Source organism: Equus caballus, chromosome 19, assembly GCF_041296265.1.
Source record: "Equus caballus isolate H_3958 breed thoroughbred chromosome 19, TB-T2T, whole genome shotgun sequence".
NCBI lineage: Eukaryota > Metazoa > Chordata > Mammalia > Perissodactyla > Equidae > Equus > Equus caballus.
The window spans coordinates 66,409,652-66,436,139 of NC_091702.1; the positions used below are offsets into that span (position 1 = coordinate 66,409,652).

Sequence of the window (26,488 nt, forward strand, 5' to 3'; positions counted from 1 at the left end):
TGGCGTAACCCTCAAGACCATCGTGTGAGGGGTGGTAAAGCTGCAGTTCCCATCGTACCGATGAGGAAACTGAAGCTCTGAGAGGAGCTGTGCCCTTCCTGGGCAGAGAAGTAGCAGAGCCAGGACTCAAACCGCATCTCTGAGCCAGGAGCCCAGGCATTGGACTGCCTCTCCCCACACTGGGCTTTTACAGACGGGCACACGCCCATCTTTTGGGTACAAAACATTACAGACATTTCCCTCCTTTGTCTATCCCACCAGCCCCTTAAGCAGTATCAGTTCTAGGGATTGATGAAATGGAGAGAAAGGTTATAGTCACAAACTGTGCTGCAATACAACCCTAATGCTCCCAGCCTCACTCTTCCCAGCCCCATCCCTCGATATTTCAGCAAATCCATTATTTTTTTCCTCCATGGTTCTGTTGAGTATCCTAGAGCAGTGATTCTCAAACTTTCGTAAGCCCAAGCATCAAACTGGAGGGAGCCTGTTTCAATGCACACAGCAACCACGAAAGCATCGTTTATAAAATCGAACAAACCCTACGGAACTGACTTGAAAATAGTCAGATTTTTTAGACTCTCCTAATCCTTTCTCAAACCAAAAGGAGCTTGTTTTTCCAAGAACTGGGTAGAAAAAGCATATTCAGCAATGATTCTGGAAACATTGTTCTATTCCCCAAGCACAAAAACCCTGTGGCTATCTCAACCGACAGCATACCACACCAGGAAGAAACACCCTGACTTTCACTTTTCAAGATCTGAGCACACACGAACCCAGCCCCCCTGCCCCTCTGCACCCAGTTTCCTTCAGACCCCTTGGAGGCTCGGTCCCACCCCAGCTCTTGGACTGGTCCTGGCCCAAGAAAAGGGAGCCTGAGGAGCCCTGGAGCAGCATCTCAGCTGCGTGGTCAGGTTCCTGCTGGTGCACGCCCACCAGGGACACCTCATCCACCAGGCCTGGTTCCTGGTGCCGGGTCCCTGAATTATACCCTGGTTTTCCAATGTCTGCATTCTTCTCTCTCTCAGCCACGCCATCAGCCCTGCAGCCCAACTTCCAATCCTTTAGTAGCCAGATCCTAAAGCATGTCCCTATCTGTCCCTCATGCACTCTGCTTCCTCAGGGACAGATGTTCTGCTTTTCTGCTGCTCGGTCTCTCTCACACCCAGCATGCTGCTGCTCAACAGTAATGCCCACTAACTTGCATCTCTGTGCAAATTAGAAGACGACGCCCCTCCGGCTCCACACAGCCCTCTGGGCACATATCTCAACATCGGCAGGACTCCAGCTACAACCTTCCCCTCAGCCAGGTGCCCCTGTTCATGGCTCACCTCCACTCCCTTACCAGGTGGCCCTGCTGACCGCCTGCATCCGTGCCGCCCCAGAGAGGCCCTTCTCCATTTAGGTCTCCACCAGTCCTCAGCTCACACCGACACACACTCGAGACTGTCTGTCTGAACTTGGCCAACAGATCTTACATCCTCACTTTCTTCCTCTTTGCATTTATTGCTGTTTATGACTCTGCTCTGCAATCTCGTGATGGTGTGAGCATCAGCTCCAGCTCTCGAGATGCAGTAATGTCCCATTTTTGGGTCCAGCCCCATGGATCCCCCTACCTTCCTAGATCTACTCATCTCCCTAAGGCCTTAACAGAGACACACAGGACCCCACAGTGACAGATGTGAAGGCCTCAGTCCTGTTTAACTCATTTACTGCCCCTCTTTAAGTTATGGTCTTTATTACTAGTTGGAAGATCCTCATTTACAAACCAAGGACCTCCAGCCTCTGGTGGTGAGGATCCTGTGAGTAACAGCACAGTTTATAACTACTTACTACACGCCCAGCACCAAGACCTTTCTCACAGGGTGCGGCACCTCCAGGCTAGGGATGCTCATTTCCCAGGTCAGCGGCCTGAATCCAAACCCAGATCCATCTGGGTATATAAATTGCACATTATGGGAAACTATAATTACAGTATTTTTTAACTATAATATCATAACTTAATATATTCACTTAATATCTTTTTTAAGTAAAGTAAGGGAATGATATGTTAAATGTATACATTTATTAAAATACATTTACTTAGAAACATTATAATATAAAAAACTGCTCATTTCACAATTAAAGAGATAACTCTTAAGGAACCAGTAGTCTGGTTGGTGAGGTTTCTGCTAGAACAGCCTGAAATTCTCAATCAGCCATAATTAAGGAATAAAGAACAACACACACAAAATTAAGTCATATACAATATTACACTTGAAAAAGCCAAATTTAAATCTGAAGTGTGGAGCTACTGCTATTTGATACAAATTAAAGAAAAAATCTCTGATGTTACTGAGTACATTAATAGAAAATTATAATTTTTTTGAAAGATTGGCACCTGAGCTAACATCTGTTGCCAATCTTTTTTTTTTCCTTCTTCTCCCCAAAGCCCCCCAACATATAGTTGTATATTCTAGTTGTGAGTGCCTCTGGTTGTGCTATGTGGGATGCTGCCTCAGCATGGCCTGATGAGCAGTGCCGTGTCCGCGCCCAGGATCTGAACTGGCAAAACCCTGGGCTGCCCAGGCAGAGTGCGCGAACTTAACCACTCGGCCACGGGACCGGCTCCCAAAAATTATAATTTGATTTATGTGCCTCCTCTCCCAAAAAACTATTTGTATAGTTCCGTGGGGGATCATAATTGCCCACCCCAAAATGTGTCTCTTTGGCTTGATTTTTTTTTTTTTTTAAAGATTTTTTTTTTCCTTTTTCTCCCCAAAGCCCCCCGGTACATAGTTGTGCATTCTTCGTTGTGGGTTCTTCTAGTTGTGGCATGTGGGACGCTGCCTCAGCGTGGTCTGATGAGCAGTGCCATGTCCGCGCCCAGGATTTGAACCAACGAAACACTGGGCCGCCTGCAGCGGAGTGCGCGAACTTAACCACTCGGCCACGGGGCCAGCCCCCTCTTTGGCTTGATTTTTTATTTTATTTTATTTTTTAAAGATTGGCACCTGAGCTAACATCTGTTACCAATGTTTTTTTCTTCTTCTCCCCAAAACCCCCCAGTACATAGTCGTATATTCTGGTTGCAGGTCCTTCTAGTTGTGGCATGTGGGACACCACCTCAGCACGGCCTGATGAGTGGTGCCAGGTCCACGCCCAGGATCCGAACCAGCGAAACCCTGGACCACCCAAGTGGAGCACACAAACTTAGTCACTCGTGGCTGGCCCTCGCTTATTTTTAAGAACAAAATACTCTGGAAAAAGACTCTGACCGTCCCCCAACTGTCTGAAAGAATTTAACACAGAAGGCCTGTTCCAGGAAGGAGCTAATGCCATAAGAGAACTGTAATGTAAGGTAAAACGTGTCTCAGGCCACACTGTCTATGGTTGGCCCATTTGCTTTTCCATCTCTGTGTAAATTGCCTTCCTCTCCCTGAAGTCCCAAACCTCTACCCCAAACACCCTCCTTTGTCTTTAGCTGAAGACGGTATTTAGGGGAGCGATCTCAGCCATTTTGGCGAGTTGCTCAGTTTTCCTGGGTTTCTCCCACATGTAGATATTATAAAGCTTTGTTTGATTTTCTCCCATTATTCTGTCTCATGTCAATTTAACTCTTAGGCCAGCCAGAAGGACCTAGATGGGAGAGGACTAATTCTTCCTCTCCTACAGTTTCAACAATTTGGACCAACTGTATATACATTCTGGCTGATTTTAAATACACAGTTTTTTTCTTTCCACACAGCAGAAACAGAACATGTATAACTAGCTCACTTTCTTTCTCTCCTCTTCCCCCAATTCTTCTGCTAATACAGTGACATGTAGTGAGTTTCCACACATACACTTGTCTCTCCATCTCTCTCTCTCAAGAAAGTCATGGCTGTGCCAGATTTCACCCTTAGCACATGGAGACACATCTTTTCACCCAGTTATAGCCAAGCCCTCGCGGCCAAACAGACGACTGGATCCTCCCCTGGAAAGTGGGTGTGCTCGCTACAAAGAACAGAAAAAGGAGAGGAGTGACTTTTCAGCAGACTTTTGGTTTTTAATAGCACAGCAGAACACACTAAAATCATTCAGCTAACAGCATACTATGCTGGATGTGAAAAATAAAAGAACTGCACTTCCTGCTTTTAACATCTCTCCTTTTAGACTCAACTACATTGAAAATACACAAAGCAGCTTTGAAGGGAACGTCTTATGCTCCTGCTGTTGATTCATATTTTCTCCCAGAGACCAATTTCTTCTCCTAGACTGGAATTTTTCTCTATTTCCTTATATTAATATCCCACTGATAAGAAGGCCTCTAAGGAGTATTAGATATTATTAACAGGTTAATGATTGTGGCCAATTTTTTATGTTAATTTTGTTGAGATAAAATTTTTATATAGTAAAATTCATCACTTTTAAGTGTACAATTTGATGAGTTTTGACAAATATACGCAATCATGTAATAACCACCAAAATCATACTAAACATTTTCCTCGACCCCAAAAGTTCCCATCTTTATCTTTGCAGTCGACTTCCTCCCCAGCTTCCTGGCTCCTGATTTGTTTATCACTACAGTTGTGCTTTTTCTAGAACTTCATACACATGGACTCCTACAGCATGTATCTTATTTCTGGCTTATTTCAGTTAGTACAATGCTTTTGAAAAAACTGTCCATGTTGTTGCTTGCACCAGGAATTCATTCCTTTTTATGGCTAAGTAGTATTCCACTGTATGGCTAGACCACAAAACTGGAGCTTGTCAATTCACCAGCTAACAGACATTTGGTTTCTTTTCAGTTTTTGGCTATTATAAATAAAGCTACATCGAACATTCAAGCACAAGTCTTTGGGTGTGTGTATGTTTTCAGGGGTCATATAGTAAATGTATGTTTAACTTAATAAGAAAATTTTATATTGCATTCTGGTGCCTATTTCTGAACACCAGATTTGCCTCAATCCCTTAGTTAGAAGGAAAAAGCCCCTACCTATAACAATTCTAATTATTGATGCCACTGAATAATACAGATCACTGACAAGGGTAAGAATGGATTAATCTATTAATACTGAGCACTCATTACAAGTGTGTATTCTACTTCAGGATATGGGGAAGAGAGTTCACCACCTGGTGAGGAAGCTAAGTTACACTGTTTCAAAATGAATATGATTATCTGTTGTGAGAAGTAAAGCTAAATATTTTATTTATTCATTTATTTTTTCCCAAGGAAGACCAGCCCTGAGCTAACATCTACTGCCAATCCTCCTCTTTTTGCTGAGGAAGACTGGCCCTGAGCTAACATCCGTGCCCATCTTCCTCTACTTTATATGTGGGACACCTGCCACAGCGTGGCTTGATAAACCGTGCCCAGGTCCATGCCCGGGATCTGAATTGGCGAACCCCAGGCCACTGAAGCACAGCATGCAAACTTAACTGCTGCACCAGCAGGTAGACCCCTAAAGGTAAATATTTTAGACCCCTGGTACTCAAAGTGTGGTCCATGGACCAGTGGTATTGGCATCACCTGGGAAGTTGGTGGAACTGTAGAATCTCGTCTCCACCCCGAGCCACATTGTCAAATCTGCATTTTAACAAGCCCCCTGGGGATCTGAGTGTTTGCGAAGTGCCACCTGAGGAGGTCAGAAGAAAGAGGAATTACACCCCACTGAGGGCATCAGGGCTTCACAAAGAACAGTCTTTGAGAGGAACTGGAAGCGCACCCTAAATTCCACGCTGCCCCTTTTAAAAGTCTTTTGGGCTTGACCTTTTAACGCTTCCAATCAACAGAATTTTCTCTGAAGAAACTAGTTACACTCTCTTAGAAAATAAGTTGCTTTGAAAAAAATTTCCCTCCCCACTCTAGGGGATGTTTGTGGTTTCTCTGTAAATCCCTGGACATTTTCATTCCTACTTTGTTTTCGGTCTAATCCTTCTATTTACTACCAGTATCACTACGATAAGACTGGTACCTGTGAGAGGAACCATCGGACTCCTCTCAGATTACACCCAAAGGAACACACTCCATCCTGCATCGCCTTCTGCGTCACTTAAGTACAACTGAATCACCAGCCAATCCTTTACAACAACGTTTCCAATTATTGCTATTCACAGGTTGGACCCAAGAATGACAGATTTTAGAGGTGGAAAGACCACAGGAGTTCAGGGCATGTAGACCAAGTAAGGTGCTATGTCACCACACTACCGAAGAGGCAGCCAGGATTTAGGAAAATTTACAAATTTGCCAAAGGTGACCTCACTCCTAAGTAGCAGCGTCAGGAGCACGGGAGAACGTCTTCATGTGGCTTTTCCCCCAGCACAATGCAGGGCCATCGTGGTGCACAATGATAACCCACCGCCCTTCATTCTGTTCCCATCCTCTCTGATCTCCACGGTTTCGATTCCTGAGCCACCTGCCTTGGGGGTGCCGCACTGGCCTGGGTCTCACTCCTCTCGCCTCCCTGCCTGTGCTCCTAGGTCTCGTCCTGCTTGGCACACCTAACCACAGGTGTTCTCAAGCTCTTATCTTAATCCTGTTTCCTAAACCCACGGTCTCGTTACTTCTCAGCTACCAGGAAGGATCACTAATCTTTCTTCCCTTTCAACAAGCCCACATGCTGTACCGGGCATAAAATCCTCAACACCCAGCTCTCCTTTTGTCCCTGCCTGGGGAAAAACCTTCAGTGGCTTCCCACTGTCACCAAATAAACATAAAATCTCTTGGCCTGGCATTTCAGACTTCTATAATCTGGTCCTTCCATCTAACTTCGCATCTTCTTCATGCAGTTTATTCTCCGTATGTGGCAGCACAATTCGGAGTTAAGATTGCTTGCTTGGCCATCAGATACCCCAGGTCTGAGTCTCAGCTCTAGCTCTGACTAGTCGTATGACCCTCAACCTCTTTATACCTCAGTTCCCTCCGCTGTAAAATGGGAATAATGATACTACCGAATAGAGTTACTGTAAGTGGTAAATATAAAGCACGTAGAAAGAGGTCTGGCACACGTAAGAACTCCCGAGGTCTAGTTTTACCTCTTCTTTTAAAACTAATGAAGCATCAGCCACCCATACTCCAAGCCCTCACTAACTTCATAACATCCCAGTAAAGATCCTAATGAACTCATGAAATTATGCTAATAATGGCCTCAAAAAATTAAGCTTCCATTACTGTGCTAGCTAGGATTTCTGTACATTCGTTTTAGCACTTCAGAGGACCTATGATAGCAAGGATTACTCATCTGCTTCTAAATATAAAACCCAAGGCAGTAAAGACAGTAAGTCAGTAGCAAAACTCGTCTTAGAATTAGATCCTGCTTCTGGCTATAGAAGCCACACCTCTTTATGCCTTTCATAATAAAACTGCTCTGAGTCTTAAAAACAACCAACCAACCCAGATTTGTAATCAGCATATCAAATTTATGTCTTGAAGCAAGAAATAAAATCTTGAAGTCTACAAATAATCTGAGTTGGCAGACAGGTTTCATCTTACACTCTGATTTGGATCCCTTATAATGTTGAGAAGGATTCAAATACTGTGTTGTAGGCTCAGAAGTGAGCACCGGGATCAATCAGCAATGTCTAACAAGGTAAGGATTTGTCAGCCGGAGACTGGAGAATGGGGCAGAAGAACAAACACTGCGACACACGGCAAGCAAAATAGCTGGAATTTTCTGAACACTTACATCACAGAACTGTTCTAAGTCCTTTGATGTATAATTCTTTTAATCCTCAAAACCAACCTTAAAGAAAGGTGCTATTGTCATCCCTATCATGCGATGAAGACACTGAAGCACAGAGAAATTACAATGTACCCAAGGATACCCAAGTAGTAAGTGGTGGAGCCGGGATTTGAACCCACGCACACACCAGAATCCATGCTCTTCACCAGTATGCTATAAAGACTCAAAATATTTCCATCTTCTTGATGCCAGGAGATGTAAAGATTGACAGGAAAAGCAGTTCCACAAATCACCAAGATGATTATAGCCCAGATTCCATTAAATTAAGATGTCTGAATAATCTCGTGAATAATCTCAGTCATAACAATGAAGACCTCAGGAGATTCCTAAGGACTAAATGCCAAACCCACTGTGACTGTCCAAATTTGCCAGCACCACTAACGCACAATGTTCTCAGTCAATGTGTCCTTCACAAAACGATGTCCAAACCAAACAGTGACGTAACAAATTTTCTAGTAGAATAATTGTTCTCTGATGAACCTTAACAAATCAGAAAGACTATGGATTCATGGGTAAAACATGGAGCTAAATCCTGGTGGATGTTTGAGCTCCAGAGCTTTCTCAGAACAAATTTCTAAACTGGTGTCTTAAAATTTATACATTGGAGTTCCAGGAATGGTAAGGAGAATACACTTAAAAATTATACTAAGGTACTTTAATGAAATTATTATTAATCCCAGCATTTAATGGCAGAGATGGAACTAGAGTTCATTCTAGTGAGAAAACAAGGCCCAGAGAGGCCAAGCACCATGCCCAAAGCTACACAGCTTGTTAACAGTAGTTTCTACAATAGTTGTGGAGCACATGTTCCAGTTTTAACTTTAGAGTTTTCTTACTCTTTCATTTCCATATTGGTTTAGAAGAGTCCCAAAGGAGGCCCACTCAGACTGAGAATAAAAGTAATTTTTAAAATTTCCATAGCTCGACTTTGGGATATGCTGAAGAGTCCTTGATTATATTAATAGTCTCATAGGCCCTCTGGCCACATGTTAAACTAGGAAGAGAGAAACTAACAGGCAGCCGTATGCAAAGAAGGAGAGGGTATTTTAAAGTCACCTGCCAGAGGTGGAAACATTGTATAAGAGCATCTCAAGTGTTCAAACTCACATGTGAGAGGTCTGGGACAATGGCAGTGTTGCTTTGGCTCACCTGCAAGTTTAGGAATCTGTTCCCCAAAGGCCCTCTCTTCCTGAAGGTGAAGGAGGTGGTGCGGGAGGCTCAGGAGGCCTTCTGCTAAATCGCTGGGGCCTCTCCCCCAGAAATTATCCAAGACAGAGGGTGGTGCTGGTTTTTCCTTTGCAAGTGCTGAAATAAAACACAAGGAGGGCACATTGATAAGAATGGCTCAGCTACTCATGAAAACTTTTAAGCCGTTAAAGAAATTTTAATGAAAACACTATTTTAATAAACTCACTTCTGACCCCTCCCAAAATGCTTTACAGGATGATGAAATTACCAAAAACAAACAAACAAACAAATCCAACAGCAAAATGGGCAGCACGTATTCCATTCCAGTAGTTCATGACTGGTTATCCACAGGGTCCGGCTCAGTCTCCTTGAAAAAAGCAACGCATGCAGCTCAATTAATCCAAGGCAGCTGGGTGACGACAGCACCGGGTCTTACTGTTCATCTTCTCTCCCCACATGCACAGCTTTACCGTGCACTGCGGAGGGGAGAGGAGCGCTGCTCTGACACCCTCGGAAGAGGAAGGCAGGGCAGGGAGAGAGCAGCATGAGGAGGAGGTCAAGAGAATAAAAACATCCAGCAGAAAGTGAGGGGAAGGAAGCCGGGGCCACCGGAGGGAAGAGGAACTAGCTGGGAAAGTGCTTTGGGCCACTTTCTCAAAAGATGTGGAAAACAACTCAAACTGCTCCTGGTACAGCTTTTTTTACACAAGACTAACCCCGACACAAAAACCGCATGCTCTGTATTTCTTGTGTTAGTAGAAAATATGCTATTTTTAAAAAAATTCTTAGGAAACAAATATCAAAAAGCAAAACCCACAAAAATATGGCCAATATTTTATTTCAGAAGCCACTTATGAACTCTAATGTCCTGCAATAAGGAAATAATCATGCTTAATTATGGAAATCATATAGTAACATGAAAAAGTATTTAGATTCTACCAAGAGAGATTCTAAAAAGCTGAGGACACTGAGATTATTTCTGTTACATATAGGTGTGTGCAACACATTACTGAAAGGCATTAGAGAAAAATGAAATCAGTTGATGTGCGGAATTGTGGATTACAGGGAATTTTTTCTTAAAAGTTTAAAATTTATAGAGAAACAGAAAATGCTTCTTTTCATCTATTTCTATATGCATTTCACTGTTGTAACGCTAAGACGCATTTGGAAATCAGCAGAGCTGTGCTCTTTAGTGGCTATTATTATAACAGGATTATCCACCATGAGAGGGAATTTTGAACCTAAGGAAATTATGGATAATGATAAATTTGTGCCTCAGAATCATTCTCCCTAAATGTATGGCAAGTACAGCTCCTGGGTTTCTCTCATCTTCTACCGGCTACTATTATTACCAGCTGGAGTAAAGCAGCAATCACACTTTTGAAGTTGGAAGGGTCCTTTAAGATGATCTCATCTGAATGGGTTGGTAAGGAAACCTCAACAATGGCAGACCAGGAGCAGCTGCGGGATGGGTTTAGTTACACCTGGAGAAGCTTAACTGAGGGAGGGAACAAGAGAGCCCATTCTCGTGTTTGAACAGCCTTCCTAGAGAAGGGGCACTGGCCTGCTTCTGAAGGTTACTGGGGTTTAAGCCAAGGCCAGTGACGGCCACAGTCAAGGACTTAGGTGTGAGGTCAGTGCGGAGGAACCTGCTACTATTTAGGTTTCCTAAAGATCATGCAGGTTGCGTTCTTGGCAATGAGTTGCTCCTTACTAAAGATATTCTGCTCTAAAGCCCACTGGAGAGGGATTTGGACAGCAGTGCTTATTAAACTTTAACGTCCATTGGCATCGCCTGAGCACCTTGTTAAAAATGTCAGTTCTTGTTCAGTAGCTCTGGGCCTGAGAATCTGCATTTCCAGCAAGCTCACAAGTGATGCCAATGCTGTGGGTCAAGATGGTGGGTCCCGAGTGTCCAGGACGTAGTTTGATTACAAGCATTAGAATGTTATTTCAACCACTGCCTCCCTAAGGGCACAGAGTCTTCTGACCATGACTACAAGGTACTCTCCCACCCTGAGTGGGGAGCGGATGATTAATAAATAGCTTACGTGGTTATGAGCACGGTTTTATGAGTCCACAGATTCAAATTTCCAAAAAAGTTTGTATCTTGGTATCTTGCAGTGCCCCCTACATCATACGATAACTAATTTTGCACAATTCTAAAGAAGAGATGTTTCACTTCCATGAAAAAAAAAGTGATGCTCTTACTCTAAGCTTGGCAAATAATTGAAAGCAAATAAGTGTGTTCTGATGAATGAATGGACGATTGAATGAATAAATATATGCTTGGCATTCAAAATGCAATTATTTGTGGTTTCAGTGTACTACAGTTAACAGAGAAGTAGGATGAGAGGAAATATGGCTATAAAGTAATTTTTCCAGTGACTGATGTTATAAAATCGTGTCTCCAAAGGTGGGAGGGGGAGTCTCCTGAGGCCCGATTTGTAGTCTTCCTTTTCTTCAATGTAGAGCTTTCCATTATTTTCCTAGCCCTGAATTTCACCTCCCCACCTCCCAACTGGGTCATAAAAATTTCCTTCAATGCTTTGAAAGTCCCCGTTTCTTGCCTGTGCATAATTGGCTCTGCTCCCTTACATATGTAAGAACTTTGGGCTTTCAATCAGTTCAAAATCCTATGTGACGTCTTTCCTGGAAAAATATGCTAATATCTGAACACACACAGGCCGTCCTCAAATTTTAAAGCGTTCTTAGGTTTCTCTCCCAGACTAAATGAAATCACAGCAAAGAGGGAACTCATTTCCTGCCTTTTCTCTGACTCTGAAAGTCCCCCTTCCAAAGGGTTTACTGTTTTAGTTTGCTTAAAAGTTGTAGGTAACATTCCATCGGATCTACACAAGCCCTTTCCTCAAACTGCTTATTGTGTCAGTTTGTTCTGAGGGAACATAGCTTATTCTGCTCCCTGGGAAGTGTCACCTCCTGTTTGGTAATCCCTCTGTTGCTGTCTTTAAAAGAAAGAAGTGAGTTAGCTCAGGGGTGAACAATCTGAGGGGCATATATCAAATCTTAAGATTAAGGTGTTGGAAACTGTCCTGCTCTCCACAGCAAACGAAAATATGTGGCGACACTTATATTACAATCCATCAGATGATCCTCTAAGGCCAAATTACAAATACGATGCAAACCTGAATATGGGGTACCTTATAATTATTAATACAAGTAAGCCAATACATGCGATACATATTTTTTATGAAATCATATAATCCTAGATTTACTTCCTAACACTGGTAGGTTAACCCCTTAGGCAAAGTGAGTCAAATTCATTTCCTGATAAAATTAACTCTGAAAATTTTCACCTTCTACTACAACTTTCTTGATTTAGTCAATAAACAATTTCCCACTTGTCCTAGGCACTGAACGTACAGTAGTACAGAAGAAAAACAGTTTACAATCCAGGAAAGAGGCAGAAATTAGCAAGGAGTTCCTAAGAAATGACTAAATTACAATCATGGTATGACTAGAAGTGACCTGGGTGGGGAAGGACAGGGAGCTGCTCTGAAGAATTTGAGAGAGTTCTTAGAGAATTTCTCTGAGAAGGAGTTAACCAGATGAAATAGGGTGGAAAGCATTCCAGGCAGAGGAAACAGCATTTGCAAAGATTCTGAGGTAAGAATGAAAAGAGTGCACTGGAAGAATTGAGGCTGCTGACAGTAGGACGGATGGTGAAAATAATAACAGCTAATCTTTTCTGCATGCCCTCTACAGGCACAAACTCACACAATCCTAACAGCAGCGCTGAGACAAGCACAGTTATCCTAATTCTATAGATAAGGAAACCGAGGCCTCGAGAAGTTGACTTGTCCAATGTCTCAGAGCTAGAAGGTGTCAAGCCAGGGTCTGGCCTCCAGTCTGCTGCCAGGGTCTCTATTCTCAGTCTCTCAGCTGGCATAGCTTCTCAGGAGCCAGGTCAACCTGGAGCTTTCCTCGTGTTCCAGATCATTCTGACAATTTTCATTTTTCACAGAAGGACATCATGAAATACAGACGTATTAGTGTAGCTTTAGTCTCATTTCCAGAGTCTTGATAAAGGTATGGTTCCTGGCTGGAACCTATTTCATTAGGAAACAGTACATGGGAATTTTTTTATTACAAAATTGTAATTTTTTTATTACAAAAATGTTAATAGAAGTTCAAATGTTAATAATAACAAATGCCATGAACCCATTAAGCAAAATAACCGTGTCTTCTAGGGGAATTTTTTAAATGTAGACTTATGTTCCCCACTCTACCCTGTTCTTCTCCCAGAGGCAACCACTATCGGGAACTCTACAGAATGCCAGTCCACTCTTTATTCACACCCATGCACACACACACATTCACAAACATTGTAGGTTATATGACTGTTTTAAGTGATGTTTAATGTTTACATAATAAATACATAATATTCTGAAATTTGTGCTTTGAGGTCCATCCACATTGCTGCAGAAACGTGTGTTTCATTCTCTTGAACTTCTGTAGAGAATTTTATCCACCAAATGGCACAAAGTTATCCATTTGCTACAAGCAGACATTTAGGTTGTTCTCAGAGAATTGCTTATCTAAATGTCATTTTGGAGCCAAATCTCTTTTTTTCAATCTAGAAAAAACAGTTTTACTAAGACAGTGAATCTTACAAAATGCTAGAAATACTTCAGAATTCAAACTTCACTTTGAAAGAGTTTTTTTCTAAAACATAAATCTTTGATAATTCAAGTTGTATAAAAATACCTAGATATTTAAAATACTATGATTCTGAAAGTTAATAGTATTTTAAATTAGAAAATAAATTCCTAGTTAAGTGAATCTATAGTACTCCTGTTGAAAACATATTGAAGAGAAAGCAGACACAGAGTGAGTCTTATACAGCCAGTTTCCCTTCCTGATAACCACACGAACTGGGCAGAAAAGTCAGAGGGTTGGAGCAAGTAGATAAACAAACGCAGGTTTCTCTGGAATGCTTTGTTCTGTGCTCTGGCCAGAAAATAAGCCAGGGCACAACCCACAGAAAGATAACAAAATCTCTCTTTAGAATCAAGGGAGTGGGCAGTGCCTACTATGCGCGAGAGGTAACGTTTGAGAAGGCAGACAATGAAACGGAGCAATAAAACACCTAGTCTTTGACTCTGAAGTGTTAGATCTATAAACAGTGTGGTGAAAACAATCATCTGTTTACATTCACAGAAAATTTTAGCTCAAGGACACCGTATCCAGGTTTATTATCAAGTGCAAACTGAAGTCAAGCCCACAAATATGGGAAGACCCATCTACAGGATTCCTATACCTCTAACATTATTTTTTATAAACAAGAATCAGAGAAAACCTCACAAAGCAGACGTTTTAGAATGTGGATAACTGTTTACGAATGGCTGCATTCTTTACACTATAAAAGCACCTAGTCTAGACAACGCGAAGGGAAATCTGAAAAGAGGCATTTCTCCTCGGAAGGAGGGGAAAAGTCTCTTCCAGTAGATTTCTACAGAGGCGGACACATCCCCAAGAAGGCAATCGAAGAAAGGAGTGTGGGTTTCCACTGAGAGAAGTAACTCCACACTGGGGGCCACTATGGAGCTGGACCGTTCGGCCCCATTTCACAAACAACTAGCCAACTGTTGGAGCACATTCCATAGGCAAGCCAAGGAGATATCCCTTCTTCTAGATCCCTGGCTTCCAGCCCAAGAAATCCTCTTGGACCTAGGGAAACCCTCCCAGGCTTCAGGAAGCAGCCCTGAACTCAACAGAAATTTACCCTACCAGGAGTTCAGTGAAAGAACTGGCCAAGCAGATGGAGCAGCTCCATCATCCACTCATCCATCTGTCCATCCATCCATCCTACACAGAAAGGCATCACCCATCTATCAGATGACACAAGATGTCAGGGTGCAGGGACTGTCTGAGCTGAGAGCAGACAGGTACAGAGGCAAGTGCACAGAGCCACACATCGAAATACAGACAATGAAACACACCAAGCATAACCTTTTGCCTCAGTCTAACCTCTCAACTACAGGTTCAAAGTACATTATATTATCATTTTCCAATTACACAATATGTATGTTATACAGAATATAGGATTAGCTTAAACATGCAATTTTTTTTTTGCATTCTCCCTCAAAGGGAAAAATATATAGTATAAACAGCAGGAAGGAGAAGTTGAAAGAGGTTTAGCAAGAGAATAAGGAATCACATAGAACAGAAACCAAAACTAGGACTACATAAAGCTCACCATAGTGACCGGCAGTAAGCAATGGCTTCTTACGGAAAGCACGGGACAGGTCAGCAGCGCACAGGCCCGCGACAGCTGCACCAGCCTACAGACACAGGAGGCTAAGGGACATGGCCACGCAAAGAGCATTTAAGACAAAGCCACCAGTGAGGCCCTCGGTCCCAAAGCAAGGCCACAGGAGAAGAGGGCAGGAAGTGGCCTGAAGCTGTGGAGTCACCCTGGGGACTTCATAACAGTGCGGTCCTTGTGTCTCCTAACACCAGAAACTCAGCCCGGAATAAAACACAGGTGCGTTGTGAGGCAGTTTAAAACCAACCTTTGCTGAAGAAAGAACTCGGTCGTCTCATCTGCTCTGCATAGTTTCTCATTACCAACAGGCCTAATTGTTGGGCTGCTGTTTGATCCGAGGGCTTTTTCATGTTCTCAACTGATCTCTGACATGCCTAAGTACAGCAAAACGAAACCTTTATTCACAACAAGCCATACCATTTGAAAATATGGATTTCATTTAAAAAATTAAGTTTGACTTTTTTTTCCCTGTCAAAGATGATTCTGGACCAGAGGAACTTGGGAAAGCTGCACGGAGGATGTGGCCCCAGTGTGGGTCTTAAGGATGGGTGAGGATGCCTTCAGCAGAGGCCCAGGTGGGCAATGAGGGGACGACTCGGAGGGCTGATGGGCAAGGTCGGTCTGGGATGTGTCAGGAGGCCAAACTGGCTGAGTCTGAAAACGCTAGTGAAGAGCAGTGAAGAAATAAAGAAAAAGCCACAAAATGGTAATGGAACCTCTATCTTCCTACAGGGCACATCACAGATATGGATCAGCCAGGGGCAAGAGAGGGCGCTCTGTGAGCCAGTCCAGATGGGAGCCGCTTGGACAGGGTGTAGCCAGGGCAATTCCAGGACCACCTGGGGATGCAGAGGGAGAGGCCAGGGCAGCAGGCCCCCCGCAGACCCTCTGCATTCATTTCCCAGGGCTGCAAGAACAAAGCACCACAAACGGGGGGCCTTACGACAACAGAAGGGTACTGTCTCACAGTCTGGAGGCTAGAAGTCCAGAATCAAGGTGTCGGCAGAGCCCTGCTCCCACGGAAACCTGACACGGAGGATCCTGCCTTGCTTCTTTCTACATTCTGGTGGTTTGCTGGCACTCCTTGGCATTCCTTGGCTTGCAGATGCACCACTCCAGCCCACCATCTTTGCACAGTGTTCTCCCTGTGACCCTGTCTTCACATGGATGCTTCTGATAAGGACACCAGTCATATCGGATGAGAGCCCACCCTACTCCAGCATGACTTCATCTTAATTGATTACATCTGCAATGATGCTATCTCCAAATAAGGTCACATCCTGGAGTACTGGGGGTTAGGATTTCAACATATCTTTTTGGGGGACACAATCTAACCTAAAATATCCTTCTTGGGGTGCCCAGTCCTCACCCTTAGCCAGAAGAACTCATGCTCCAGAGCCACTCAGAATACCTGGGTGCTAATTCAAGTTAAAGAGAAACAGAAAACAAAATTACTCTGTGGTGGTGAAAGTCAGAACAGTGGCTACATTTAAGGAGGGGACCCATGACTGGGTGGAGCACGTGTGCACTCCTGGGGCAGGAAATACTCTAGTTCTTCATCTGGAGGCAGGTTACACGGGTGTGTTCACTGGGAGAAATGTGTCAAACCACACTTACATGGTTTGTGTAGTCCTCTGCATATCTGACATATTTCCATGAAAACTCCACTTTAAAAGACATTAGAGAAGATGGAGCTGTCCAGGAAATAGAGGTCTTGGAATCCTAGGTAGAACCTCAAGGAGGACCACTACCTGGGAGGAGCCACAATCCAAGAGCTGGCCACTCAGCCCTACTGGTCCAGACCCTGGAGCAGTCAGTTCACCTGAGATGTTCAACTCCTAGGAGGCTGGTGTGTAACTGGAAATGCCAAAGCAATTCACTTATAATGAGAAAAATGGGAATACCAAGCAGTCTATATATTTGAACTGGCAGATTAGCAAATCCACGAGCGCTAAAAGTTGTTTGATAAGCACAGACCCACATGGAGGGAACATTCCCGCCTCAGCTCTGCTGGGAGCATATTAAGACACTTTTGCTTTGCCCTCTGTTTTCCTAGCCTGCATGCAGACCTCTCCCACACATTCCATTTTCAGGCTAATTACATTTCCAGTAAGTTCCAGTGTTTTTCTTTCACCTCTAATTCTTCTCTGGGAATTGCAAGTTCTTGTGGTTAGAGTATTTTGGATCCTATTGCTTAATTTCCAAGCAAGAGAGAGTTAAAACAAAAGAGAGAGCTAAAATATACTGGACACAACTCAAACTTAGTAGCAAACATATTTTTGGAGTAAAATCGTATAAGATTTTCTAGAATCAAATATAATTCAGACATTCAATGTCCGATATTGCATAAGCTCTGAATAACATATTGACATAATAAACAATGAATGATGCCTTAAAAATGGGAGTGGAGAGGGGAAGGAAGCCAAAATTTAATTGCAAAGCAAACAAAGAAATAAAAATCAAATACTGATCAAAACTTTACATACAAATTATCCAGCACATAATTACAGAAGATGAAGCTGAGAACAGAAGCACTTGGCTTTCTAATGTGTAAAATGTCCTAGGGAGGCACCAAAAGCTCCCAGGCTATGAATCTGCAGGGCTTCTCCTGACTGTTTTCCTTGGATGTCTGTCCTGTTGAAGCCCAGCTCTACTCTCAAATTTCATATAGAATCCCATGCTTTAGAAGTCTCAAGTGATATTTAACATTTCTATGTTTAACACTGGGGTTATTAAAAAATGAAAGCTCTAACATCAATTATGTATTACCATAATTAACGTTTCACATTTTCTTACGAAAACAGCAAATGGAAGAGATGTCTTCCATGCCACAAGTAGAATCCAAGTCCAACTGCAGAAGCAATGTGCAGAATCTGCCTGCTATAAATTGTCCTTATGGACCTCCAGCCCCACGTGCACAGCCTTAGAGGGAGATGTAAACATCTAGGCCATAGATAGAGTCTGATCAAGCTGACACCTAATTCTCTCCTGTGTCGTCATCTGAAATGCTTGACTTTGAACATTATGTTCTAAGAGCATCAAACTTTGCGCAGTTCTCCATCATACTTGAGCTGTTTCACGCCTCAGTGCCTTGATCATGCTGTTCTGCTGCTTGGAGCCCCGCTTAGCCTCCAACCTTCCCCCGACCCCCGCCACACATTAGAATCATCTGTTGAGATTCCGCTCTTCCAGGAGGGCTCCCTTTCTACCACCACCCTGCGTTTGGATGAGGAAAGAAGAGCTCTCAGAAAGGAAGCGCATGGAAAGCTGTTTCAAGAATAGGGATAACTATAACTCTCATATTTTTTAAACTATATTTTAAAAACTCAAAGATGTTAAGTTGTTTAATGGACAACTGAAGAGAATATTTTTTGCTTCCTCATCCTAATTCATTCTGAAAAACTCATAGTGCTATTCAACCAACAAATTTTCATCCCCATCTCCACTAAAAGCCCACGTGCACATGCGCGCGCACGCAGACACACACACACGCACACATCCTTCCTCTGTGGCCCCCTATACTATAAATAGCATAGTGCCTGGCACAGGAGAGAGGCCCAAATATGTGTTGCTGTTCACTGAATAATTAAAGAAATACAACATGAGTAGATTAATCGAGTCCAAAGTGAAGTCAGTGCTAAGGAGGAAACAGACTCCAGAAAAGATTAGAGCTAGATACGGTCAAACAGAAAGATTTTCTGGAGAAAGTTAATTTTAACTACATGAAGAAGAAAAGAGCTACGATAATGCTATAATAATAGCGTTATAGCAATAATAGCATCTAACATTGATTAAATGTTTGATATTTGGCAGAAACTCTGCTGAACTATTTATATGTGTTCTCTTTTTAATTATCATAAGAACTGTGATGTGGACATTATTTCAGATTTAGAGATAAGGAAAGTGATGCTCAGAGCAGTTAGGCAACTTGTTCAGAGTCCTGCAGGGGTAAGCCACGAAGCTGGAAACCGAGCACAGGTATCATCTGGCTGGGATGGTGGGATGCCGAGCAGAAGAAGAGAGGACTGAGGACTAAGTGTCGAAAGAATGGATGCTGAAGCCCGGAGGCTGGCAGTGGCTGCAGATGCAACGGGACAGGAAAAAGGAAGTTAGCACGAGAGATGGCAGAAAACTTCAAAACCAGGGAGAAATTCTCTGGATTTTTGAATAGGAGAAAAATTTCCATAATGAAAATCAAGCTTGAGGCAAATTATTATAAAAGGTGCATGGACAAGAATATTGGTGGTCACAGGTGGACAGCTTGGGTAGAAAATTTTTATAAAAATATAATTATACTATTTTATGGTGAAAGCAGAGAGCTCTCCCCACTACATCTGTAAAAAGTTTTTTTGCTATAAGTGGGCCAGATCTGTCCTCCCCAAAATTCAGCATCTGGAAAACAGTGACAGGTACTTCATGATCAGAAAGTAGACATATCTCTTAACATCCTGCTTAGGAAAGAAAACAGTTACTTCCCATCTGTCTGTAGCAAAGTGGGGGTCAAACAAGAGAGATTAGCTAATTTACTTTCACATTGACCTGAAATACTGACTCCAAATATCAGAAGTCTTTTGACAGCAGTGTCCTTTATCTCACAAAGATCATTTACATTCACAACAGAAAGTTCCTCTCACTTTCAGAATCTATCATTTAAGTAAAATTATAACTTTAATCGCCGTTGCTGAAAAGCAGTTGAAAACCCCTTCACGGTTGAAGGCCTGGGTCATCATCCTGTTGCTCTCATCTAAAGGCACCTGGATAACTTATTTTCCAATTTTTAAATGCAGTTTTACAATTTTATATTACATCTAAGTATTATTATATTATCTATACTTTATATTAACTTTATATTGCCCATAAACAAGAGTCAAGGAATTTTTAAAAAATCAATATGACCTCTTTTTATTCTCTGGCTCTGCGGTAAACAGAGAAAATGTACATGTTCCCTCACCTCTGTCTCCTCTATCCCTTAACTCTTGAAGGACTCTTACATACTAAAGGGTTGTACAGAGCTTAATAAAAGCACTTAATTTAATTTTATTTCATTTATTATATTTTTTAATTATTTTTGTTTTATATTTTATTTTATTATTTTAATAAAAGCAGCACCTTCTGTGGTGCTGGCCTAAACATTTGCAGTAGAACATTTCCTAAAAGGAAACTCCCGCAAGCTGTCAGAAACAGTGGGGCAATAACCTCTCTGAGGACTAGAATCTGATGGGGTTGGGAGAGGGGACTCCGTGAAATCAGCTCAAAGACAAGAAGGCCGTGTTCATAGAGCATCAGGTTCTTGCAGGACAGGAAAATACAAATCTAAAAGGCAGAACCTTTAAATATTTAGAATTTTCAAAATATGAATACAGAATATCTCTATCAACCAAGAGAAAGCCTCTGAAGACTCATTCTTTGTCACTATGCGTCTTAGCCAGAGCTAGGCTGACCTCTCTTCTGCAACCCACCCCAGCCCCCTGGGCCAGGCCTGCTCCCCTACTCCTCCAGGTCTGGCACTCTTGCGACGAGAGCTTTCATCCCCAGGCACTTGTTTGTGTCTCAAACCAGGTTAAATGATATCTAATAAAAACCTAAGAAATATCATAATAAGTGTTGGAACTTAAGCAACACAAATCTCTGCCTACTGCAGTGGGTGCAATCATGGAGTAAAGATGTTGCACAATTTAAGTAACTTTTTATAGAGGTTACATTCGTTTATAACATTAGATAAATTTCAAGTGTACGCCATTATATTTCGACTTCTGCGTGTATTACATTGTGTTCCCCACCCAAAGTCTAATTTCCATCCATCGGCGTGCACATGTGCCCCTTCCCCCCCCAGACATTGCACTATTAAAGAGAGAAAAGATTTTGTTTTTCATTTCTTGACATACTTGTTTCCTCAGTAATATAACCACAAGTCTGACTAGCTCAACTCAAACAATCATAAATTATGATTTAGGAAACTGTACTGACAGCTTACTGTACATGAAAGTGAATTCGAGAATATCCATCTGATGACATTTATGTACCTTTTACTTGTCTCGTTTTTATACAAGGTATTTTACTTCTCAGCAAATGTACACTATAATATTTTTAGGAAAAAAACTTTCCTAAACCAGAGGCTTAATTAACATGCACAAACACACAGGGATGAACTCATCTTTCACCTGGTTTCTCCGGGGGTAGAGTTGTTGAGATGATAAATGGATAATCCTCACAGTTAGTTGCAAAGATGTTACAGCTGAGCAAACGTATTAACATGGTGGGTTAATCCACGGACACTGAACGAGTCATTTGGCAGATGTTTGCTCCATCTGCAATGTTCTGGACAGTGCACCAGGTACAGAGGACACAGGAGAACAAGATGAGACACAGGCAGTGCCCTCTCAAATAGAAACGTGCTCCAGATCTTATCAAGCAGGAAGAAACAGGCACAAAAAACCGAAAGCGAGTTATTTAGTTACATTAAGTGTAAGTTAATAAATGAGCAGGGCATCTGGCTAAAGAATCTCAAAAACAATTTTCTCTCTAAGGAGTGTACCTGGCCTCCCCAGAGAGTACCGAGCTGCCCTGAAATCAAAGGATACCTGATAAAAACAGTCCGTTTCAGATAAACCGGCGCTACCAGGAGATATCAACTTGGACCTAAGCTTGCAAGATTCAAGCGCTACTTGAAGACTGCCAAGATCCTCCACAGCACCAACAGAAATGAAATTTCTAATATGACAAGCGACCTACGCATTTCCGCTGAAACCCACTCTAACAAGAGCACGAGCTCCCACAGCAGCCTGCACAGACGCAGGCTGGGAGAGGGAGCCAGAGCTCAGAGAGGCGAGGCCTCTGTGTTACTGAGAATGTTGCCTCTTGCGATGATCCTTATCTTGCAAAAGATACCAACTGTGATCGATTTGACTAGATAACTAATTTTTCCTATCTGGTTTCAGATACCACCAGCTAATCCAGAGACTTCTTAGAGACAACTAGATATTCATTCTGCAGAGAGGCTGAGACATCGGGGCTGGTGATGGAGAGTTTTCTGTATGAAGCTGAGTCTAAGTGAGAACATGGATTTATTTCAGAGGATGAGAGAAGCACTGTCCAGGGTTCTCTGAGCCCCGCTTCTCTGTTGCCCTGGCCCAGGACCAGGAAGAGGAAACTGGGGATGGCCAAGTAATGGGGAGAAGAAAAACCAACTGAGAGTGAAAATGTGTGTGAGAGAGAGAAAGAGAGAGACAAACAGGAAAGCTCATTGCCCACTCGGTGAAGACTGAGTTAGTCTTTAACTTAAACTCTCCAATGGCATCCCATTCTAATTAAAACACAGTTCCAACTCCTTTCTAAGCCTTGAAGGCTTCACAAATGCTGTCGCCCGCCTGCCTGCCTGCCTCACCAGCTCCACCTCCTCCTCTCTCCCCCGCTGCAATCTTCTTCGGCTCTAAGTCCTCCAAACACTCCCAATTCATTCCTGCCTCAGGGCCTTTGCAGTCACTGTTCTCTCTGCCTAGAATGCTCTTCTTTTTGCTCTTCGCTTGACAGGCTCCTTCTCATCATTCCCATCTTGGTTCAAATATCACCTCCTTAGAATGTTCCTCAAAAAACTAAAAATAAACCTACCGTATGATCCAGGAATACCACTTCTGAGTATTTGGCCGAGGAAAATGAAAACAATAATTTGAAAAGATATAGTCACCCCTGTGTTCACTGCAGAAATATCTACAATAGCCAAGATATGGAAGCCACTAAGTATCCACCAGTAGATGAATGGAGAAAGAAGATGTGGTGTATATATACCATGGAATATTACTCAGCCATAAAAAAGGATGAAATCCTTCCATTTTGACAACATGGATGGATCTAGAGGGTATTATGCTAACTGAAATAATGCAGACAGAGAAAGAAGAATACCCTATGATTTCACTTATATGTGGAATCTAAAAAACACAACAAATGAACAAACAAAACAGAAAGAGACTTACAGATACAGAGAACAAAGTGGTGGTCACCAGAGAAGAGGGAGTGGGAAGAAGGGGGAAACAGATGAAGGGAATAAGAGGGACAGACTTACAGTCATGAAATAAATGAGTCCGGGGGATGTAAGGTACAGCCTAGGGAATACAGTCAACAATATCATAGCACCTTTATATGACGACAGATGGCAGCTAGTCTTATCAGGGTGATCATTTTGTAACACAAATAAATGTTGAATCACCACATCATACACCTGAAACTAATACAATATTGCATGTCAACTATATTCAATACAAAATCACCTCCTCAGAGAAGCCCTCTGGGTCCTCTAGAGAGGCTTCCCTCAGCCCCTCTTTAGCACACCCCCACGCTGGACTGTCTTTGTAACATTCATTCTATCTTCATTTATTTGTCTTGTTTATTGACTCCATTTTCCACAAAAACATAAGCTCTATAAGAGCAGGGGCTCTGTCTGTTTTGTTCAACGCTGCATGCCCCACCCCCACCCTGCCCCAGCACCTAGAACATCTCCTGTTACATGGTGAATACTCAGTAAATATTGGTTGAATCTCAGGTCCCACCTTAAAGACGACCACACAGAAAGTCACCCCAGATCCACCGCAAAACCACTCTCTGCTCCTTTGTTGCCCCCACCTGCAGCACCATGACCGTGACCCACAGCCGTGCTTCCACAACCTGAGGAAGGTGGGAGGGACCCTGATCCCGGATGGAATCTCCAGCTCCTTGCCATCTCGTCATCTGGAGGTCTCATTCTCCTCATCTCCATTCCCAACCAGATAAAAAGTAAATCGACATTCAAAGAATCCTCACAGACCAGCATCACATGCTTCTGGACAAAATAACGCCAACTGAGCATTTGTCTTAGGTGTAATGAGGAAAAGAGAAAACGGGGAAGAAGAGAACCTTTCCACTCAGCTTTTCAGTGCTTATGACAACATAATTTCCTCAGGGTTGGGTGCTTTCCACCCTCTCTTCCCAGTGGACCAGGAAGAGGAAAGCCCCTGGTCAGAAGCCGAAGGTTGTGGCAGGAAACAGCAAGCTGGCCATTCCCCCTGGGTGACCAAAAGCTCTTCAAGAAGAAGAAATATGGACACGGGGAAGAGACTCAGACCCGACTGCTCCTTACTCTTTTACCCTCACAACCCCACTCCCAGAATCTCATCCCTTCTTAGTCCGGCCATACGGCAGCCAAGTTCCTCAGCAGGTCGGAGACACTAGTGCTGATTCAGTGCTGGGGAGCCACCCCCAGGAGAAGAAACTCCTGCTACCCCACCATGGTGAGGGAACGGTGCTCCTGACACCTGATATGGAACCATAAATACAGTTTCCTACTGAGACGCTGTGATGTCCAAGGCATCCACTCTATTCCATACACCAAGCTCACTCCAAATCAAACACTTTGCTAGTTTTAACCCACAAAGCTTCACTTAGAACCCGAGATGTGTGCTGTTACCCACCGTAGTCGGGATGGATAGGAGAGAGGTTACTTCCAGCTGTTAGTTAGGGTGGGGACAGAGCCCTGGGAAGACTTCTTCCAGGCAAGAAGGATGAGTAGGAACTTCAGTAAAAACATATTCAGGATGAAAAGAACTTTTGGAACACAACCCATTGGAGATAACATAACCTCGTGGATTTGGCCAGACACAGCACAGCTAAGTGGCACGTCAGAGACATGGAGAAGACAGAAGATACCTAACTGGGGAAAGTCTGAAGCTGTCAGAAGGAAAAGCAGACAAAGTACACAGACTCCCTGTTCAGAAGCCCAGCCTGAGGGGCAATTAGGAAAGCATATGATGATCAAGGGATATATAAGCTGAGCACGTGCAAGGGAAAGGAGAAAGATAAGCACAAGGAATAGAAGAATCTGTGAGGAATGTGTGCTACGGTGGCCTCCTGGGGTGGAATAAGACACCAGGGAAGCACACCCTCACACGATCCATTCTAAGGCATGTAACCTAGAGCAGTCTCACTTTTCTAAATTATAAAGTGAGGCTAAACATTCCTGTCTGATAGGGCTGTTGGGAATATTTAATAAACTAGCACACGTGAACACACTGGGGAGCAGAGTGGCTGCCACAGGACCTTCGTGCTTCCTCACCTCCTTGATAAGTATCACCTAGAACACGTTAGATCACTGGATGGAATCGTAACTTCCACAGAAGCCCCTTGGTAATCTGCATGGTTAGCAGATGATGCTTATCAGAGAGAGAGAGGAAGCATGGCATTATTTCACTTCTCTCCCATAACATTCTAAATGATGTGGAACACAGAAATACCTCCAACAGAAGGAAATGGCTGCCACAAAGAATGAGAAAACTTGAGAATTACAATTTTCACAAAAGACAGACTGAAGTTTTTTCATGCTATGTCTTTTAATGGCACTTTCTGAGACTCAAAGATTTTTTACTGATTTGGAGCACAACAACAAATTGAATATTTCCAACATCTCTACTGACACGTAGTGAAAAGAGCAGTCTCATTTTCCTGCACCGTTTTAACAAGACAGCGTGCCATCAGGGACTGTGACATTCAGGGACTATGGTAAAACATTGCCCTAGGGAACCCACTGGCAAGGGATGGGGACCTCCTCTCCTCTTCCACATGAAGCCAGATCAGGGTAATACAAAGTTTCTGGAAAAGTTCTCTCCTTACAAACCAAAGTTGCCACTACGTATTTAAAGTGTTTCCGAGGCAATTAGTCTTATTCAGAGACAACAAACTAGATAATCTAAGCGTGTCTCTTCGGCAGGTCTTGGTAGGAAAAGCGGTCCTTGGTGAGACGAAAACGAAGCAACACAATCCGATTTACAAATGTTAAATCAGCATGCCTGCAGACGGAAAATAACCTGGCAGCTCTTCCAAATATTTAACCTCTCCGTGTAAATAAAAACAGTTTCAAGATCCGCAGCTGGGAGAGGAAGCTTGAAGACCAGAAAGTGAAATATCCAGCTAGCCAAGCGGAGGCGGCCGTTTATCGTAGACCCGAGGAGCAGTGTGGACACGGGCGGGGGCCCCCAGGCGCGGGGGTCACCCGCAAAGACTCCCTGACCGTGCCGGAGGACCCTCCTAACGCACATGTGCCTCTGGGTTTAGAGTCTGCGGCCGGTGTGGCCGGGCTACGCGGGCGCCCATCCTCACTCCCACGCAGTCTTTCAGTACTCCCTCTGAACAGAGACCCCCGATCCGCCCTCCCCGGCCCTCCTACTCAAGATCCTCAAGGAAGGCGCTTTGGGTTTTTTTTTTTGTTTCTGGAGATGGTAGTTTATACATTTTCTTTTAAGCCAAATAGCACACAAGAAGCTGGCTGAGCTCGCAGGGAAGCTCCGCA

The 26,488-nt window shown here is 43.2% G+C and overlaps 1 protein-coding gene across 50 annotated transcripts in view; it reads right to left on the reverse strand.

The window, feature by feature from the left end:
• Positions 1-26,488, reverse strand: part of ST3GAL6 (ST3 beta-galactoside alpha-2,3-sialyltransferase 6) — an 85,410-nt gene that overhangs the window by 57,570 nt on the left and 1,352 nt on the right. For 15 of the 50 annotated variants that reach the window (XR_011429340.1, XR_011429347.1, XR_011429351.1 and 12 more), the window contains one exon: positions 8,850-9,005. Coding sequence is in view for 17 of the 50 variants with exons in the window: in XM_070243942.1 (XP_070100043.1) it covers positions 3,909-3,972; positions 5,489-5,594; positions 8,850-9,005; positions 15,425-15,551 (453 nt within the window). In the remaining 33 variants the exon portion in view is untranslated. Of the gene's footprint in view, positions 1-2,713; positions 3,973-5,488; positions 5,595-8,849; positions 9,006-9,114; positions 9,256-15,424; positions 15,552-21,758; positions 21,862-26,488 lie in introns of those variants that run through there. The other 35 variants (XR_011429338.1, XR_011429339.1, XR_002801907.2 and 32 more) reach the window with 8 other exon arrangements.